The sequence below is a fragment of the Carcharhinus amblyrhynchos genome, chromosome 5, assembly GCF_965287045.1.
Source record: "Carcharhinus amblyrhynchos chromosome 5, sCarAmb.v2.hapA, whole genome shotgun sequence".
Lineage (NCBI taxonomy): Eukaryota > Metazoa > Chordata > Chondrichthyes > Carcharhiniformes > Carcharhinidae > Carcharhinus > Carcharhinus amblyrhynchos.
The window spans coordinates 128,735,860-128,753,745 of record NC_137328.1 but is presented as its reverse complement, the minus strand read 5'-3'; the positions used below and the strand labels follow the sequence as shown (position 1 = coordinate 128,753,745).

Below are 17,886 nucleotides of genomic sequence, written 5' to 3'. Positions count from 1 at the left end.
ACGAAGGATGAGAGGTGACCTGATAGAGCTACATAAGATGTTGACAGGTATTGATCGGTTGGATACTCAGAGGCTATTTCCCAGGGCTGAAATGGTCGTTACGAGAGGATACAGGTTTAAAGGTGCTGGGGAGTGGGTACAGAGGAGATAGATCATAGAACACTACAGCACAAACAGGCCCTTTGGCCCACAAGTTGTGCCGATCACATCTATACCTACCAAGCCATAGAACTATCTGTAACTTCCAATGCCATTAGATCCCATATACTCATCCAGAAGTCTTTTAAAAGACCCCAGTGAGTTCGCTTCTACCACCACCGACGGCAGCCGATTCCACTCACTCACCACCTTTTGAGTGAAAAACTTTCCCCTAACATCTCCTCTGATGTCGGGGTAAGTTTTTCACTCAGAGGGTGGTGAGTGGGTGGAATCGGCTGCCATCGGTGGTGGTGGAGGCAAACTCATTGGGGTCTTTTAAGAGATTTCTGGATGAGTACATGGGATTTAATGGGATTGAGGGTTATAGGTAGGCCTAGTAGGTAGGGATATGATCAGCGCAACTTGTGGGCCGAAGGGCTTGTTTGTGCTGTAGTTTTTCTATGTTCTCAAATCCCCTCTAAATCTCCAGCCCATCACACCTTAAATCAATGCCCCTGGCTATTGACCTCTCCAAGAGGAGAAATTTCTTCCCATCTACCCTACGTCCTTCAGAATTTTGTACACCTCAATCAGGTCCCCTCGGCCTTCTCTGCTCAAAGGAGAAAAACTCCAGTCTAACTAACTTCTCTTCACAGCTGAAAAGCTCCAGTCCAGGCAATGTTCTGGTGAGTATCATCTGCAACCTCTCTAGTGCAATCACATTCACCATGTAGTGTGGTAACCAGAACTGCAAACAGTACTCTAGGAAATTGAGCTGAACTATTCAGTTAAATTCGTTAATATTTGTGACTATCCCCATTCATGGCTCATTTTTCAATGAGGTTGTGGATTTCTGTATATTCCATGAAAATAACTGTAAAGACATCGAGGATACATGATAATTATCGCTTTGATAAGCAAAAGGCAAATGACAAGACATCCCTGTGTACTCCAATTCTTTAAGATGTCTTTCCCAAACTCAGAATCACAAATCCTGGCAGCATCCTGGTAAATCTCTTCTGCACTCCCTCCAATGCTTCCATATCCTTCTTATAGTGAGGTGACCAGAACTGAACACAATATTCCAAATGTGGTCTCACCAAGGTCCTGTACAGTTGCAGCATAACCCCACGGCTCTTAAACTCAAACCCCCTGTAAATAAACGCTAACACACTATAAGCCTTCTTCATGGCTCTATCCACCCGAATGGCAACTTTCAGAGATCCGTGGATATAAACCCCAAGATCTCTCTGTTCCTCCACATTCCTCAGAACCCTGCCGTTTACCTCGTAATCCGCATTCAAACTTGTTACATAGAACATAGAACACTACAGCACAAACAGGCCCTTCGGCCCACGAGTTGCGCCGATCACATCAACACCTACCAATCTATAGACCTATCTATAACCCCCAATCCCATTAAACCCCATATACTCATCCAGAAGTCTTTTAAAAGACCCCAGCGAGTTCGCCTCCACCACCACTGATGGCAGCCGATTCCATTCACTCACCACCCTCTGAGTGAAAAACTTACCCCTAACATCACTTCTGTACTTTCCTCCCCGCACCTTAAACCTGTGTCCTCTCGTAGCGACCATTTCAACCTGGGGAAATAGCCTCTGAGAATCCACCCTATCTATTCCTCTCAACATTTTATAAACTTCTATCAGGTCGCCTCTCAACCTACGTCTCTCCAGGGAAAAGAGACCCAGTTCCCTCAACCTAACTTCATAAGGCATGCCTCCCAGTCCAGGCAATATCCTTGTAAATCTCCTCTGTACCCTTTCAATAGCTTCTACATCTTTCCTATAGTGAGGCGACCAGAACTGCGCACAGTACTCCAAATGAGGCCTGACAAGGGTCTTATAAAGTTGCAGCATTACCTCCCGACTCCTAAACTCAATCCCTCGATTTATGAAGGCCAGTACACCATACGCCTTCTTGACCACCTCTTCCACCTGCGAGGCCGATTTAAGAGTCCTGTGGACCCGGACCCCAAGATCCTTCTGCTCCTCAACACTACCAAGACTCCTGCCCTTGATAGTGTACTCGTTCATCCCGTTGGTTCTGCCAAAATGGACGACTACGCATTTATCCGCGTTGAAGTCCATCTGCCACTTCTCCGCCCAGTCCTGCATCCTATTTATGTCCTGCTGCAACTTTTGCCATCCTTCCAGACCATCCACAACACCACCGACCTTCGTGTCATCAGCGAACTTACTTACCCATCCTTCCACTTCCTCATCCAGGTCATTTATGAAAATGACAAACAGCAAGGGTCCTAGAACAGATCCCTGGGGCACTCCACTGGTGACTGACCTCCATTCAGAAAAAGACCCATCCACAACCACTCTCTGCCTTCTGCAGGCAAGCCAGTTCTTGATCCACAAGGCCAAAGTCCCTCGGATCCCATGCCCTCTCACCTTCTCAAGAAGTCTTGTATGGGGGACCTTATCAAATGCCTTGCTGAAGTCCATGTACACCACGTCCACGGCACTTCCTTCGTCAATGTGTTCAGTCACATTATCGAAGAACTCTACTAGGCAAACTCAACTAGGTGATTCATTTTGTTCTACCAAAATGAATCACCTCTTATTAGGGTTTAACTCCATCTGCCATTTTTCAACCCAGCTCTGCATCTTATCAATGTCTCTTTGCAGTCTACACCAATCTTGGTGTCATTAGCAAATTTACTAACCCACCCTTCAGTCCCTTCCTCCAAGTCATTGATAAAAATCACAAATAGCAGAGGACCCAGCACTGATCCCTGTGGCACACTGCTGGTAGCTGGTCTCCAGTCTGAAAATTTTCCCTTCACCACCACCCTCTGTGTTCTGTGAGATAGTCAGTTACTTATCCAATCAGCCAAATTTCCCTCTATCCCATATCTCCTTACTTTCTTCATGAACTGACCAGGGCCAGATGGCTTCTAGTTCTTATGTCCTTTAGAACGTTTTAAAGATGTTGGAGCAAATTAACTTAATTTTGATTGAAACCGTTCAAGATAAAGCCAAGTAGCTGAGCTGAATTTAGATTCTACCCAACTTCTCCAATTTGATTTCAAAAATACACAGCTTTCCAATTCCAGTAAGGACAGAAAAACTGACAATCAGAAACAGACGACACTCAATTTAAAAGTACTTTCAGACCTTTGGTTCAAGTTGATCAACATAGAGACAGAGACATATTCCGATTATCATCCATTATAAAGTCTAGGTTGGGCTTGTCATTCATCAATTGCCTTTAGAACATAGAACAAGTACAGGCCCTTCGGCCCTCGATGTTGTGCCGAGCCAATTCCAAACCCAAGATCAAGCTATCCCACTCTCAATCATTCTGGAGTGCTCCATGTGCCTATCCAATAACAGCTTGAAAGTTCCTAAAGTGTCCGACTCCACTATCAGAAAGATTTTTTAAAAAAGTACATACACCTGTTTTTTTTCCAATCCCTTCTTTGGCCGCTTCCTTGGCGCTCTGGAGAAATCTAATTCAGTCCTGCTGAGTCCTTTGAAATAAACTGGCTTTATTTCACTTGCAGGATAGTTCTGGGGTTAAAGGTTCTGAGTTGGGTTTTTATCTCTATCTGGATCACTTCCAGCTCTCATTTAGAAATCTGAAAGGGAATCCCAGTTCTTGGAATGATTTGATTCACAATTCTTGAAACTGTTATGGGATGTCAGTTAACCTGAGAAACCAGAATAGATTTCTCATACTAATCAAATCTGTGAATGAATAAAAACAATTTTGTCAACAAGGCAACTGTCCCTGCTTTAAATGTAAGAATGTGCAGCAAAAACGAATGGCCATAGGTTTAAGTAAGTGCCACATACCAAATGATCCATCCGATGGCGACAGATGAAGCAAACTGTCCCATGGTTTCTTTTTTAAACTAAAAAAAAGCATTTATTTCAGCTGGATTAATCAGTGTTGGTGGGACTCCTCATATCAATAGCTGGGAATCTCTTCACTGGCGACTGTGCGGTACTGAAGGTTCTCTTAGTGACTATTCTAGGACCTAGCACAAAATTTCAAGGCACACTTGGACAGTTCTCTCAACACACCAGTGTGCCGCAGCAAGCTGGTTGAAAACCACTGCTGTAAGGAGACAGAAAGCAGAAAACAGAAAACAATAGGCCAGTTAGCCTCACATTCATTTTTGGAAAATGCTAGAAGCTATCATTAAAGATGTTACAGCAGGGCACTTGAAAAAATTCAAGGCAGAGTCAACCTGGCTTTGTAAAAGAGAAATCAGGTTTAATCAGTTTATTGGAGTTCCTTGAAGGAATCATGTCCTATGGATTGAGGAGTAACTGTAAATGTACTGCACTTTTTGATAAGGTACCACAGCAAAGGTTATTGCGCAAGATCAAAGCTCAAGGAAAAAGGCTAACATACTGGCATGGACTGAAGATTTGCTAGCCAATAGGAACCAGATAGTAGGCATAAATGGGTCTATTTCTGGATGGCAGGATGTGATGACTGATGTGCCACAGGCACAGCTTTTTACAATTTATATTGAATCGAATAAAATGACATATAGCTGCTAAAGCTGCTGACGACACAAAGCTAGTTAAGAAAGTAAATTGTGAAAAGGACTTAAGGTGGCTACAAGAGGCATAGATAGAAACATGGAAACTAGGGGTAGGCCATTCAGTTCTCCCAACCTGCTCCGCCATTCGTTTTGATAATGGCTGCTCATTGAATTCAATATCCTGATTCCCACTTCCTCCCATTTTCTTCATGTCGTCATTGGCTACAGGTATAGTGCCGGAAGACTGGAGGATAGCAAATGTTGTCCCCTTGTTCAAGAAGGGGAGTAGAGACCATCCTGGGAATTATAGACCGGTGACCCTTACTTCTGTTGTGGGCAAAGTTTTGGAAAGAATTATAAGGGATAGGATTTATAATCATCTAGAGAGAAATAAATTGATTAGGAATGGTCAACACAGTTTTGTGAAGGGTAGGTCGTGCCTCACAAACCTTAACAAATTTTTTGAAAAGGTGACCAAAGAGGTGGATAAGGGTAAGGCAGTTGACATGGTGTATATGGATTTTAGCAAAGCGTTTGAAAAGGTTCCCCATGGTAAGCTACTGCAGAAAATGCAGATGCATGGGATTGAGGGTGATATGGCTATTTACCATTTATATAGATGATCTGGAGGAGGGAACCAAGTGTAGGGTGTCGAAATTTGCTGATGACACCAAGATTGGAGGAAAGGCAAATTGTGCGGAGGGTGTGGAGAGTCTACAGAAGGGTCTAGATAGGCTGGGTGAATGGGCCAGGAAATGGCAAATGGAATTTAATGTTGGCAAGTGCGAGGTGGTCCACTTTGGTAGGAATAAGGGTAGGAAGGATTATCACTTACGTGGCGAAAAACTGCAGCAGGCGACGGTGCAGAGGGACCTCGGGGTCCTTGTGCACGAGTCGCAAAAACCCAGCTTGCAGGTGCAGCAGGTGATCAGGAAGGCAAATGGGATGCTGGCCTTCATAGCGAGGGGGATTGAATATAAAAGTAGGGAGGTCTTGCTGCGGCTGTATAGGGCACTGGTGAGGCCGCAGCTGGAGTACTGTATGCAGTTTTGGGCGCCATACTTACGCAAAGATACTTTGGCCTTGGAGGGAGTGCAGAGGAGGTTTACTAGGCTGATGCCGGAGTTGAGGGGGTTGAGCTATGAGGAGAGGCTGAATAAACTAGGCTTGTACTCGTTAGAGTTTAGAAGAATGAAGGGAGATCTCATTGAGACGTATAAGATGATGAATGGGATGGATAGGATAGAGGTGGAGAGACTCTTCCCGCTCAGAAAGGATAATAGGACTCGGGGGCACAGCCTCAAGATAAAGGTGGGGCGGCGGCGGCGGCGGCGGCGGGGGGGGGGGGGGGGGGGGCGTGTTTTAGAACGGAGTTGAGGAGGAACTTATTCACTCAAAGGGTGGTGAATCTCTGGAATTCTCTGCCCGTTGAAGTGGTGGAGGCTACCTCGCCAAATATTTTTAAGACGCGGGTTGATGGGTTTTTGATAAGAGAGGGGATTAAGGGTTATGGGGAGAGGGCGGGAATGTGGAATTGAGCCACGACAGATCAGCCATGATCTTATTGAATGGCGGGGCAGGCTCGAAGGGCTAGATGGCCTACTCCTGCTCCTATTTCTTATGTTCTTATGTTCTTTTTTAGCAGTTTGGATCAGGAATTGGCTAGCTGATAGAAGACAGAGGGTGGTGGTTGATGGGAAATATTCAACCTGGAGTTCAGTTACAAGTGGTGTACCTCAGGGATTTGTTTTGGGGCCACTGCTGTTTGTCATTTTTATAAATGACCTAGATGAGGGTATAGAAGGATGGGTTCGTAAATTTGCTGACGATACCAAAATCGGAGGAGTTGTAGACAGTGAGGATGGATGTTACAGTGTGCAGAGGGACATAGATAAGCTGCAGAGCTGGGCTGAGAGGTGGTAAATGGAGTTTAATGCGGAAAAGTGTGAGGTGATTTACTTTGGTAAGAATAACAGGATTACAGAATATAGGGCTAATGGAAGGACTCTTGGTAGTGTCGACGAGCAAAGAGATCTCGGTGTACATGTGCATAGATCCCTGAAAGTTGGCACCCAGGTTGATAAGGTTGTTAAGGCGGCGTACAGTGTGTTAGCTTTTATTGGTAGAGGGATTGAATTTCGGAGCCGTAAGGTCACGTCTCAACTGTACAAAACTCTGGTGCGGCCACACTTGGAGTACTGCGTACAGTTCTGGTTGCCGCATTATAAGGAGGATGTGGAGGCATTGGAAAGGGTGCAGAGGAGGTTTACCAAGCTGTTGCGTGGTATGGTGGGAAGGTCTTTTGAGGAAAGGCTGAGGGACTTGAGGTTATTTTCGTTAGAAAGAAGGTTAAGAGGTGACTTAATTGAGGCATACAAGATGATCAGAGGGTTAGACAGGGTGGACAGTGAGAGCCTTTTTCCTCAGATGGTGATGGCTAACACGAGGGGACATAGCTGTAAATTAAGGAGTGGTAATTACAGGATAGATGTCAGAGGTAGGTTCTTTACTCAGAGGGTAGTAAGGGTGTGGATTGCCCTGCCTGCAGCTGTTGTGGACTTGCCAACTTTAAGGGCATTCAAATGGTCACTGGATAGGCATATGGGTAACATTGGAATAGTTTAGTTTAGAGGGTCATTAGATTGTTGCACCGACCAGTGGAGCCATCGAGGGCCGAAGGGCCTGTATTGTGCTGTAATGTTCTATGTTCTATTCCTTGATCTCTTTAGCCCCAAGTACCATGGTTAAGGTAGGATAAGTGAGTGGTAAAAAATCTGACAAATGGGTATAGTTTGGCTGGAAGAATAATAAAAGCTTATTATCTAAACTGTGAAAGATCGAAGATCTCTGAAGTGCAAGAACCATAAAAGGCTACTGTACAGGTATCACAAGTAATTAGGAAAGAGCTTCTACAAATATGTAAAGGGCAAAAAAAAAGTAACTAGGGCCTTTTAAGGATCAACAAGGTTATTTATGTGCAGAACCACAAGATCCTAAAATGAATATTTCTCATCAGAATGTACTGTTGAGAAAAGCATGGACGTTAGGGAACTTAGGAACTAAATGTTGATGTCTTGAGGAGTTCGGCACAGACAAGAACGGCAAAAAGGCCTGTTTCTGAGCTGTAATTTTCTATGGTTCTATGATGTGTACATATTACAGAGGTGGTGGTGCTGGAACTCTTAAAGTGCATCAAGGTAGATAAATCCCCGGGACCTGATGAAGTGTATCGCAGGAGGCTAGGGAGGAAATTGCAGGTTCCCTAGCTGAGATATTTGAATCATCAATAGTCATGGGTGAAGTGCCTGAAGATTGGAGAATGGCAAATGTTGTGCCTTTGTTTAAAAAGGGCTGCAGGGAAAAGCCTGGGAACTACAGGCCAGTAAACCTCACAGCTGTGGTGGCTAAATTGTTGGAAGGTATTTTGAGAGACAGGATCTACAGACATTTAGAGATGCAGGGACTGACTGGGGACAGTCAGCATGGCTTTGAGAGTGGAAAATCATGTCTCACAAATTTGGTTGAGTTTTTTGGGGTGGGGTAGATAGGGCATAGATGAGGGCGGTGCAGTTGATGTTGTCTACATGGACTTTAGTGGAGCCTTTGACAAGGTACCGCATGGTAGGTTGTTGCATAGCGTTGGATCTCACAGGATCCAGGGTGAGGTATCTAAATGATTACAAAGTTGGCTTCGTGTTTGTAGAGTGTTGTTTTTCCAAACTGGAGGTCTGTAACCAGCAGTGTGTCTCAGGGATCAGTGCTAGGTCCCCTGTTATTTGTCAGTTATATTAATGATTTGGATGAGAATATAGGAGGCATGGTTAGTAAGTTTGCAGATGACATTAGGATTGGTGGCATAGTGGACAGTGAAGAAAGTTATCTTCAATTGCAACAGGATCTTGATCAATTGGGCCAGTGGGCTGACAAATGGCAGATGGAGTTTAATTTAGATAGATGCGGAGTGATGCATTTTGGTAGATTGAACCAGGGTAGGACTTGCTCAGTTAATGGTAGGACGTCGGGGAGAGTTGCAGAACAAGGAGATCTAGGGTTGCATGTTCGTAGCTCCTTGAGGAGCGGACAGGATGGTGAAGAGGGCATTCGGTATGCTTGGTTTCATCGGTCAGAACATTGAATACAGGAGTTGGGACGTCTTGTTGAAGTTGTACAAGACATTGGTAAGGCCACACTTGGAATACAGTGTGCAATTCTGGTCACCCTATTACAAAAAGGATATTATTAAACTAGTAAGAATGCAGAAAAGATTTACTAGGATGCTACCGGGACTAGATGGATTGAGTTGTGAGGAGAGGCTGGGACTTCTTTCTCTGGAGCGTAGGAGGCTGAAGGATGATCTCATAGAGGTCTATAAAATAATGAAGGGCACAGATCAGTTAGATGGTCAGTGTCTTTTCCCAAAGGTGGGGGAACGTGGGTTTGGGGTGGGAGGGGAGGGATGCAGGGGGGTGTCCAGAGGGGCAATTATAATGAGGGATGTAGATCAGCTAGAAAGTCAATAATTTTTCGTAAAGGTAGGGAAGTCTAAAACTAGAGGCATAGGTTTAAAGTGAGAAGGGAGAGATACAAAAACATCCAGAGCGGCAATTTTTTCACAGAGGGTGGTGACTGTCTGGAACAAGCTGCCAGAGGTAGTAGTGTTGAGTACAATTTTATCCTTTAAAAAGCACTTAGATAGTTACAAGGGTACAATGGGTATAGAGGAATATGGGCCAAATGCTGGCAATTGGAATTAGCTTAGGGGTTTAAGAGAAAGGGCAGCATTGACAAGTTGGGTCGAAGGGCCTGTTTCCATGTTGTAAACCTGTGCAACTCAACATAATGTTGCCGCTTATTGTGAGAGTAACTTACTACAAAACTATGGAGATTATACTTCAGTTCTACAGGGCACTGGTGAGACCACGCCTGGACTACTGTGTACAGTATTGATTGTCTTACTTAAGGAAAGATGTAAATGCATTGAAGCAATTTGATGATGGTTTACTAGACTAATAGACAGGTTGTCTTATGAGGAAAGGTTGAAGGGTTAAGGCTTGTAACAACTCGATTTTAGATGAATAAGAGGCAACTTCATTGAAACCTTTAATGTCCTCGGGTATTGACATGGTTCCTCTTGTCAGAGAATCGAGAACTAGGAGTCACAGTTTAAAAATAATTGGTCACTGGTTTAAGGCTTGAGGTGCGGTGAATTTTTTTTCTGAGGGCTGTGGTCTTCTAGAACTCACTTCCTCAAAAGACAGTGGAAGCAGAATCTCTGAATATTTTTAAGCAGAGCTAGATAGATTCTTGATTATCAAGGTGGTGAAAGGTAGGCAGAAATGTAGGATTAAGGCTCCAATCAGATCTGATTTAATGATAGGGAAGGCTTGAAGGGCTACTCCTGCTCCTAACTCCTACATTTCTACGACCCAAAAGAACATAAGTATGAGCTACTTACCATAATATCTATTGAAACAGGCCCACACAAATTTGTAGTTGTGAGTTACTCTGTTTACTACAGCTCCCAGGCAGCTCACACAATGTTGAACAACCTGCCAAAAAATAAGATAGAGCCTTATTAGCAAAACAGACCAAATCTCAACATTCATCAAATCTATGACAGTTAACACTTATTAACAGGACCTTACTTGCACCAACACAAAATGCTCAGCACCCAGTGAAGCCTTCACACTCAGTAATTTTCACACAAATAAAAAGGGTTATCACCTCAAACTAAAGGGAAAGAATGAAGGAAAAGAAATCACTAACGCAAGATAAGCAAGTATTTGTGCTGTGCCGCACAGAATAAGATGTTGTTCTGATTTTACATCAGTTTACATCAGAGGCATGACAGGGTACAGGGATGCAGTGAAAGCATTAATAATTCTAGGCTTGACCAGTTAGGTGGGGAAATCATGAAGCACTTTTCCTGTAAAGCACAGACTATATCTCAAACTCCTCCCTTCACAACTCCCGAAAAAAGCTGTGGGTCAATTAGAACTAGAGATTAATAGACTTTCATTACTTAATATGAACTAGATAGGTTCAAAGACTTGAGGTACAAATGGCTAAAATGAACCTGGACTGGGTATAGAATCCCTACACTGCGAAAGGAGCCATTCAGCTAATTGAGTCTACACTGACTCTCTGACAGAGCATTTTACTCCAGCCCATCCCCTGCTCTATAGGGACCCCACGCATTTACAGCACTAATCCCCCAAATTTATACATCTTAGGATATTAAGGGGCAATTTAGCATGGCAAATCAACCTAAACTGCACATCTGTGGATGAGAATGGAAAGGATTTTTCTGTTTGTTTCCAATTCTAACCCATTTCAGTGTCCAGCAGTACTGCTTTTCCAACTCTACCCTTAAAATTAAAACTTAAGGAAATTACAGAACTGTCAAATGATACAGCATATGTCGTCCTCATGTTTATTACTTGTCCAAGTTTTGCGCCATTTCTAAACTTCAAAATTATGTCCTGTATAGTCAAACCTAAGCCAATTATATATGAATGAACAGTGGTCCCAATACTGATCTCTGGGGCAATCCTGTGTATATCTCCTTCTTGTCTAAGAAATAACCATCCACCACTATTCTTTGCTTTCTATCCTAGCCAATTTTGCATCAACACTGCCATTGTGACGACTTGGTCTTTAAATCCGCGTAAATGTCTCCTTCCTGAATTTATTCAAGCCATCGCTCACTCCACGCTCACAGGCATGGCATCTGATCTCTCTACAATCCCGGATTCCAGGCTAACATTTTTCCTGTTCCTTTTAAAGTAATATTATGAACTAGGAAGAGGAAAACGATAACGATGACGACATAATCAGACAGTGGAATGATTAGAGATACAGCAAGTGAAATTCAATGCAGAAAAGTACGAAATGATATATTTTGGAAGGAAGAATGAGGAATTCCAATATAAAAAAGGGTAGAATTTTAAAGCGGGTGCAGAATCATAAGAACTTGGAGGTTATTATGCAGAAATTGTTGAAGCTGGCAGAGCAGGTCAAGAAAACGTTTAATAAGGGTTTTTTTTTGAAAAAGCATAGAGTTCAAAAGTAAGGAAGTTATGAAGAGCCTTTATGAAATACATACAAACTTGTGAATTAGGAGTCTGAATAGGTTACTCAGTCTTTTGAGTCTGCTCCACCATTCAATAAAGTCATGGCAGATCTGATTATAATGTCAACCTCACATTCCTGTCTACAAATAACCTTTCACCCCCTCGTTAATCAAGAGCTTATCTAGCTCTGCCTTAAAAAGTCAAGAACTCTGTTTCCACTGCCTTTTGAGGGAGAGATCTACAGACAACCTTCAGAGAAAAAAATTCCCTTTATCTGATTTAAATGAACAACCCTTTTTTGTTTAAAAAAGTGCCCCCCTAGTTCCAGATTGTCCCACAAGAGGAAACATGCCCTCCACATTCACCCTGTCAACACCCCTCAGGGTTAAGGTTTTAAAGAACAAAGAAAATAATAGCGCAGGAAAAGGCCCTCCAAGTCTGCACCAACCATGCTGCCCGACTGAACTAAAACTCCCTACCCTTCCGAGTACCATATCTCTCTATTCCCACTCTATTCATGTATTTGTCCAGATGCTCCTTAAAACTCACTATCGTATCTGCTTCCACTACCTCCCCCAGCAGCAAGTTCCAGGCACTAATGGATTTGATGGAAGTCACCTTACTCTCCAAAACTCCAGTTGATACAAACCTAACTTCTCCAACCTTTCCTCATAAAACAGCATGCACATTCCTGGTACGACTCTAGTAAATATTCTCCAAACTGCTTCTAATGCATTTACATCTTTCCTTAATTAAGACGATTAATACTGCACACAATACACCAGATGTGGCCTCACCAAGGTCCTGTACAAGAGAAGCATAACCTCCCTAGTTTTGTAATCAACTCCTCTCACAATAATCATTAACATTCCATTAGCTTTCCTATTGCTGTATTGCCTTCTATTGCAGTCCCTGCATACTGACTATTCTTGGTTCATTGAATCATAGAACCCTACAGTGCAGAAAGAGGCCCTACGGCCCATCAAATCTGCGCCGACCACAATCCCACCCAGGCCCTACACCCATATCCCCACATATTTTACCCATTAATCCCTTTAACTAAGCAACTCAGGACACTAAGGGGCAATTTAGCATAGCCAGTCAACTTAAGCCGCACAGTTTTGGAGTAAAAACAAAGACAAAGAAAAACAAAGAACAACCCAGCACGGGAAACAGGCCCTTCGGCCCAACGAGCCCGCGCCGCCGCATCACCCTACACCTATTCTACCCTGCATGTCTACGAATGGGACCCTACTCAGTCAGATTCAGGGAAGAAATAGTGTCAATTTGGTAAAAGCCGATTAGCCTAAGAGCACATCTTTGGGGTGTGGGAGGAAACCGGAGTGCCCGGAGGAAACCCACGCAACCACAGGGAGAATGCGCAAACTCCCACAGACACAGGCCCAAATCCATGTGTCTGCACAGCCAGCAGTGCTAGTCACTGAGCTGTTGCGGCGCCCGTCTACCGGTCCAGGATCAAGCACACACACCGACATGAAGTACTAGGCCACTCCTGGAACTTCCAAGAGCAGCCCACGCATGACCCGCCGTGTGCAAGCCCCTCGTTTGACACGAGGTGGACCTCCACCTGTGGAATAAAGACAAACATATTAATCTTACAGCCTGCCTTTCCGGTGTCTCCCGAGGTTTAACCCTATTTAATAGCCCCTACCATATCCCTCCATTCTCGTTTCACTCATGTGCTTATCTAACTGCATCTTAAACGAGTCCAACGTTCCTGCCTCCACCACCCTACTCGGTAGCGTGTTCCAGACCCCCACAACTCTCTGCGTAAAGAACCTTCTTCTCACCTCCAAATTATACCTCTCCCCCCTCACCCTTAAATGATGACCTCTCGTGTTCGTACCCAGTCTAGGGAGCAGTCTCTCACTATTAACTCTATCTATTCCCTTCAGTATCTTATATACTTCTATCATGTCCCCTCTCAATCTCCGTCTTTCCAAGGAGAATAGTCCCAGTTTCTTCAACCTCTCCTCGTAACCCAGTCCCCCCATGCCAGGCAACATCCTGGTAAACCTCCTCTGCACCCTTTCCAGAGACTCCACGTCCTTCCGGTAGTAAGGTGACCAGAACTGGACGCAGTACTCCAAATGCGGTCTAACCAACGTTCTGTACAACTGAAGCATTAGACGGCAGCTTTTATACTCTATGCCCCTTCCTATAAAGGCTAACATCCCATAAGCCTTCCTAACAACCTTCTCCACTTGTGACGCAACCTTCATGGATTTGTGAACCTGCACTCCCAGGTCCCTCTGTATGTCTATACTCCTAATCTGTCTACCTTTTATCACATAGCTCCTCTCTGCATTATTCCGTCCAAAATGCATCACCTCGCATTTGTCAGGATTAAATGCCATCTGCCACCTATCTGCCCACTGCACCAACCTATCTATATCCTGTTGTATCACCTGACAATCCAGTTCCGTACCCGCCAACCCTGCCATCTTGGTGTCATCAGCAAACTTGCTGATCACACCACCTACGCCCTCTTCCAAGTCATTTATGTAGACTACAAAGAGGAGAGGTCCCAGTACTGAGCCCTGCGGCACACCACTGGTCGCTAGCCTCCAGCCCGACAAGGTCCCCTCCACAACTACCCTCTGTCTCCTATTTCCCATGATGTGGGTATGCCGGCGTTGGACTGGTGTAAACACAGTAAAAAGTCTGACAACACCAGGTTTTAGTCCAACCTATTTATTTGATAATATTATCAAATAAATAGGTTGGACTAAAACCTGGTGTTGTCAGACTTTATCCTATTTCCCAGCCAGTTCTCAATCCACCTAGCTACCTGGCCTCGTATCCCATGCGCCTTAACCTTTTCTACCAGCCTACTGTGAGGGACTTTGTCAAACGCCTTACTGAAATCCATATAGATGACATCAACGGCTCTCCCATCGTCAACCGTTTTTGTCACCTCCTCAAAGAATTCCACCAGATTCGTAAGGCAAGACCTCCCTCTAACAAAGCCATGTTGCGTATGCCTAATCAGATCGCAACGCTCCAAATGCTCATACATCCTACCCCTAAGTATTTTTTCCATTAACTTCCCTACCACCGACGTCAAACTCACCGGTCTATAATTCCCAGGGTTATCCCTACTACCTTTTTTGAACAACGGGACCACATTTGCTACCCTCCAGTCTTCTGGGACCTCACCTGTGTCCAAAGAAGAGACAAAGATTTGCGCCAGAGGCCCAGCAATTTCATCTTTCGCCTCCCTAAGCAGCCTGGGATAAATACCATCAGGCCCCGGAGCTTTATCCGTCCTTACGCTACCTAAAAGCCCTAGCACTTCCTCTCTTGTAATAACTATATCCTGCAACTGAACCTCCGCTCCCTCCAAGAGACCGCACGATTCCGAACCCCTCTCCTTCGTGAATACCGACCAAAGTATTCATTCAGGAGCTCCCCCATTCCCTCCGACTCAATACACAACTCTCCACTCTTGTCCCTAAGAGGACCAATTTTCCCTCTAACTACTCTCTTGCCTCTAATATAGGAATAAAATGCCTTTGGATTTTCCTTAATCCTACCAGCCAAAGCCATCTCATGCCCTCTCTTCGCCCTTCTAATTCCCCTTTTTAGCTCCCTCCTACTCTCTCTATATTCCTCCAGCGCACTCTCTGTACCCAATTGTTTTGACCTAACATACGCCTCCCTCTTCTTCCTGACCAAGTCTTCAATATCCCCCGTAATCCACGGCTCTCTAATCCTACCTTTCCCATCCTTTCGCTTAACCGGAACATATCTCCCCTGCAACCATTTCATTTTGTCCCTAAAAGCCTCCCACTTGCCAACCGTGGATTTGCCAGCTAACAGTCCCTCCCAATCAGTTTGCTGCAGCTCCCTCCTAATCCTGCCATAGCTTGCCTTTCCCCAGTTCAGCACACTCCCGTTCGGACGGCACTCGTCCCTTTCCATTTTTATCCTAAAGTAGACGGACTTGTGGTCACTGTTCGCCACATGTTCGCCTACCTCTACCTCACCCACCTGCCCCGGCTCGTTTCCCAACACTAAATCCAGTATAGCTCCTCCCCTAGTCGGGCTAGTTACATACTGTTCTAGCGACCCTTCCATAACACATTTCACAAACTCCTCTCCCTCCGTATCCCCAGCTCTAGGCCCCCTCCAATTCACTCCGGGAAAATTAAAATCACCCACTACAACCACTCTATTCTTCCTGCACCTGTCCAAAATGCCCCTGCAAATGCCTTCCTCCACTGACTTTGGGCTGTTGGGTGGCCTATAGTACACCCCTAGCAATGTGATCTCTCCCTTTTTATTCCTCAACTCCACCCACGCTGACTCAATCCCTCTCTTCCATATCGTCCTCCCTCTGCACTACTGTGATGTTTTCCTTGACTAACAGTGCCACCCCTCCACCTCTCTTCAACCCTCCTCTGTCACACCTAAAACACTTGTACCCAGGAACATTCAGCTGCCAGTCCTGCCCTTCCCGTAACCACGTCTCCGTTACAGCCACCACATCTAACTGCCTCACAAACATCAAGGCCCTAAGCTCATCCGTTTTCCCTGCCACACTCCTAGCATTGAAACAGACACAGTTCAACCCACAAGTGTCCCTCGGAACCACCTTCTCCCTTATAATTTTCCTTTCACCCGACTCTCTCCCAGCCACCTCTCCACCCCCCCTCCCTATTAGTTTAAATCATTCCTGAACACCCCAGCTAACCTCCCCGCTAAGACACTAGTCCCCCTCCCGTTCAAATTCTCCCCACCCCTCCTGTACAATTGCCTTTCTCTCCTAAACACCTCCCAGTGATCCACAAAAGTAAACCCCTCTACCCTACACCAGTCCCTCAACCATGCATTCAACTGCACGATCTCGTCATTCTTAGCCCTGCTCGTACTGGGCAGCAACCCAGACAGTGCCACCCTGGAGGTCCTGCTCTTTAGTTTGGCCCCCAACTCCCTAAACTGCCTACGGACCTCTCCCCTACTCCTCCTTCCTATGTCCCCCTCCCCTACGTGTACTATGACCTCTGCCTGGGTCCCCTCCCCTTTCAAAATTCCCTCTACCCTTTCCATTATATCCTTTACCCCTGCTCCAGGGAGGCAGACCACCATCCTGGAGTCACGCTCCTGCCCACAGAACCTCCTATCAATCCCTCGGACCCTCCCATCCCCTACCACTATCACCTTACCAGCCCCCTTCCGTCCCTCTAAGTCAGTCTCCCCTTCCTTCCTATTTTTCTGTGCCCCTGCCGACGAACCTTGGGGGGCCTCCGGGGAGGCCGGGGGACCCTGACTACTCTTCTTCTTCCTCTTTCCCCTCCTAACAGTCGTCCATCCTCCCTTCTCTTCAGCCCTTGAGACCTCCTCCTGCTCATGGTTCCCAGCCATTATCTCCTCGTTCTCCCTGACTAGAAACGCATCTTCCAGCCGCCCCTCGAGTAGCCTGACCCAGGCTCTCAAGCGCTGCAGTTCTAAACATTTACTGCAGATGTGGACCTTGGGGACACGTGACACCACCAGGAACTCCCACATGTGGCACCGGACGCAACTTACATTCCTCCCTATATTCCCTACCATGTCCCAACCTCCTGTAAGTGCCCAAATGTAAAAATCTGTCACTCACCTTCTCTAAGCCTACTCTCGCCTAAGCCCAGCGAGCCAAAGCCCTTCTCACTCAGTTCCCACTCACTCCGCTGCCCGCTCCCGACGCTACCCGCTCTATGCTGCTACCCCTTTTTTATACCCCCCGCTCCCCCTTAACGACAATCCCCTGGCCTAACTTCCGGTACGGAAGTAAACTACACTCTAACAAGCCCCGAGTGTGGGAAGAAACTGGAGCACCCGGAAGAAACCCACACAGACATGAGGAGAACGTGCAAACTCCACACACACAGTGACCCAAGTTGGGAATCAAACCCAGGTCCCTGGAGCTGCAAAGCAGCAGTGCTAACCACTGTGCTACTGTGCCACCCCATGCTGTCAGAATACCCAAATCCCTCTGAATGTTAGAGCTCTGCAATCACTCACCATTTAGATAACAAGTTCCTATGTTATTCCTCCTGTCTAAATGAACAATTTTATAATTGCACTGGAGTGTGTCCAATTCTGGGCACTGTACTTCAGAAGGATGACGAAACTTTGGGG

At 45.4% G+C, this 17,886-nt stretch overlaps 1 protein-coding gene across 5 annotated transcripts in view; it reads right to left on the bottom strand.

Moving 5' to 3' along the window:
- nipblb (NIPBL cohesin loading factor b) overlaps nucleotides 1-17,886 on the bottom strand; it is a 600,450-nt gene that overhangs the window by 95,594 nt on the left and 486,970 nt on the right. For all 5 annotated transcript variants that reach the window (XM_080189563.1, XM_080189568.1, XM_080189564.1 and 2 more), the window contains one exon: nucleotides 10,125-10,218. In XM_080189563.1, coding sequence (XP_080045689.1) covers nucleotides 10,125-10,218 — 94 coding nt within the window. The remainder of the gene's footprint in view (nucleotides 1-10,124; nucleotides 10,219-17,886) is intronic.